At 47.3% G+C, this 2,852-nt stretch overlaps 1 protein-coding gene across 1 annotated transcript in view; it reads left to right on the top strand.

Annotated features, from left to right (window-relative positions):
- Nucleotides 1-2,852, top strand: part of Tarbp1 (TAR (HIV-1) RNA binding protein 1) — a 62,211-nt gene that overhangs the window by 20,865 nt on the left and 38,494 nt on the right. Inside the window, 2 exon segments of the mRNA XM_029570368.1 lie at nt 707-803; nt 2,156-2,328. Of these exon segments, the coding sequence (XP_029426228.1) occupies nt 707-803; nt 2,156-2,328 (270 nt within the window).

Genomic DNA, 2,852 nt, shown 5'->3' with positions numbered 1-2,852 from the left:
GTTTGAATAAGTGTCTAGGTGTGTGTGTGTGTGTATATGTGTGTGTTGGGGGAGTGGGTGTGTGTGGGTCACAGCATGTGTATGTGTTGGGGGCGTGGGGGGTCACAGCACATATGTGTGTTGGGGGCGTGGGGGTATGTGGGTCACAGTACATATGTGTGTGTTGGGGGGTGTGGGTCACAGCACATGTGTGTGTGTGTTGGGGGCGTGGGGGGTTCACAGCACATATGTGTGTGTTGAGGGTGTGGGTCACAGCACATATGTGTGTGTTGGGGGTGTGGGTCACAGCACATATGTGTTTGTTGGGGCATGTGGGTCACAGCACATATGTGTGTGTTGGGGGGGTGTGGGTCACAGAACATATGTGTGTGTTGGGGGCATGGGGGGTCACAGCACATATGTGTGTGTTGGGGCGTGTGGGTCACAGCACATATGTGTGTGTTGGGGTGTGGTGGTCACAGCACATATGTGTGTGTTGGGGCGTGGGGGGGTCATAGCACATATGGGTGTGTTGGGGGCATGGGGGGTCATAGCACATATTTTGAGGTTGAGAACAACTTGCTGGAGTCATTTCTCTCCTTTCACTGTGTGGGTCCCAGGGATCAAACCGAGGTCATCAGGCTTGGTGGCAAGTGCCTTCACCCACTAAGTCATCTCATGGCCCTGGTGAGTGCATCTCACGTCCTAACTTGTGTCATTCCAGCAGGAGAAAGCTGCTTCACGCCTGACTGGCTGGAAGCCAGGCTGGCTGCTCTGACAGTCCTGCTGGCTGTGGATGTGGACGGAATGAAGACCCAGTTCAGGTCATTGTTTCTGCAAAAGAGAGGCAGCCAGACTCATCACACTATTTAGACTTTCCAACAGCTGGTGCAGTCAATGCAAAGGGCAGAACCAGAACACTATGATATACTAAAGAACTGCTTAAAATTAGCAACAAGTTAGTAGGAGAAGGGTCTATTAGTGTGTGCAGGTTGGTAAATTAAATGTTAACTAATAATTAAATTAGAGAAGGATGTGGTGATTGCCATCTTAGATCAGTATTGGAAGAGTAATCAGAAGGCAATGCCTAGCATCAATTAGGTAAAGAGACTCAGTAGATTTCACTTCTTTTTACAATACATGATGTGAGCAAAAATGGCAGTTAGGATATAGCAGCCTCTGAGATCGTGAGCAGATCAGTCCTTACTGGATTGTAGTCACCACAGCAAGCAACTGAGTTAGGTTAGGCTGGACATTGGGGTGACCGCACAGCTAAGCTGATATATCAGATCCTTTCTAGATGAAGTTTTAGAACTAAAATTGGTCATAATTGTTTCATGTCTTTAGTTTTTTTGGTGTATGTATTTAACAGTTAATGCTAATTTCTTTGACTGTATGCTTTATTTGCTTTTCTTTTTTTATTCCTTGAAGATTTCATATATTTATATAGTGGATTTTAGTTGTTCTCACCCCATTGCCTGCCTCTTAATTTTGCTTTGCTGTGTCTTGAGTCAGGACCTCAGCAGTTTAATCTGCACATGATGGGTTTAGGCTTTGCATCCCACAGTGGTCGAGCTGAAGATGGTGCTTCCCCACTGTACATCTTGAGTGACTCACTGCTCATGAGAAAGCCCAGACCTAGAGATGGGTCCTCACATGCTCATTGTTGTCATAGTTTAGTTAGTTTTTATCAACTTAACACAAACATAGACCCACCTGGAAAGAGGGGCCTCAACTGAGGAGGTGCCTCCATCAGAATGGCCTTGGCCATGTCTGTGAAGCATTTTCTTAACTGCCAGTTGATGTAGGAGGGTCCAACCTACTGTGAGCAGTCCCATCTCTGGGCCTGGCTGTATAAGAAAGGCTGCTGAGTAAGCCAGGGAAGAAGCCAGTGAGCAGCGTTCCTCCATGGCCTCTGCCTCAGTTCCTGCCTCCATGTTCTGCCTTGCACTCCTGCCCTGGCTTCCCAGAATGATGGACTGTAAGCTGTAAGATAAACCCTTTCCTTCCCAAGTTGGTTTTGGTTAGTGTTTATCACAGCAGCAGACAGGAAACTAGGACAATCATTCATGAAATAACTTATATGGCCTCTGAACTAGCCAGTTCTACTGATAATAGGTGGGAGATCATCACACTTTTTGAGATCGCTGATTTGGGCTTCTCTTTTACCATCTAGTGAGAAACAGAGGACACAGAATGTGCTGAGGAGCCTCTTAGACCCCCTTCTGGATGCCCTGGGAAAACTGGGCACCAATGCCTACATGCCTTTGCTCAGGACTGATAGGTGCCTCCAGCTGCTGCTAAAGTTGCTGCACACTTGCATGCCGAGAGGGCCTAGCACCCAGGAAGGTGAGGATGCCTGGGGATATGATGAAGGGTATGATGGAGGCACCCATCTGATGGTCCGTGTGAATTGCTTCTCAGTATTACATTGTGATTTTACTTATTTTTCGTGTGTGTGGTGTATACATGTGTATGCACACATGTGTGTGGTGTGTGTGCACATGTATTGTGTATGTGGGTACCCCCACCTGTGTGTGCAGGCCAGAGGTCAACAGCGTATTCTCTGTTGCTTTCAGTCTTACTCTCTGAGACAGGTTCTCCTTAATGAACCTGAAGCTGTTTTGACTAGACTGGCTGGCCAGCCACCCCTGGGATTGCTGTCTCCATCCGACTACTCTCTCCCCTCTTGCTGTGGTTACAGACATGTGCTGTCACACATAGCTTTTACATGAGGGTTAGAGATTCATACTCATGCACTGAGCCACTTTCCCAGCCCTACTCTAACTTTAAAACATATTATTTCTTGTATATGTGTGTGTGTGTGTGCGCAGACACACACGCGTACGTACAGGGTATGTGCATGCCAGTAC

Source organism: Nannospalax galili, unplaced genomic scaffold, assembly GCF_000622305.1.
Source record: "Nannospalax galili isolate Female #2095 unplaced genomic scaffold, S.galili_v1.0 scaffold1463, whole genome shotgun sequence".
Taxonomy (NCBI): Eukaryota; Metazoa; Chordata; class Mammalia; order Rodentia; family Spalacidae; genus Nannospalax; species Nannospalax galili.
The sequence above is the reverse complement of the archived record's forward strand: the minus strand, read 5'-3'. Positions and strand labels throughout refer to the sequence as shown.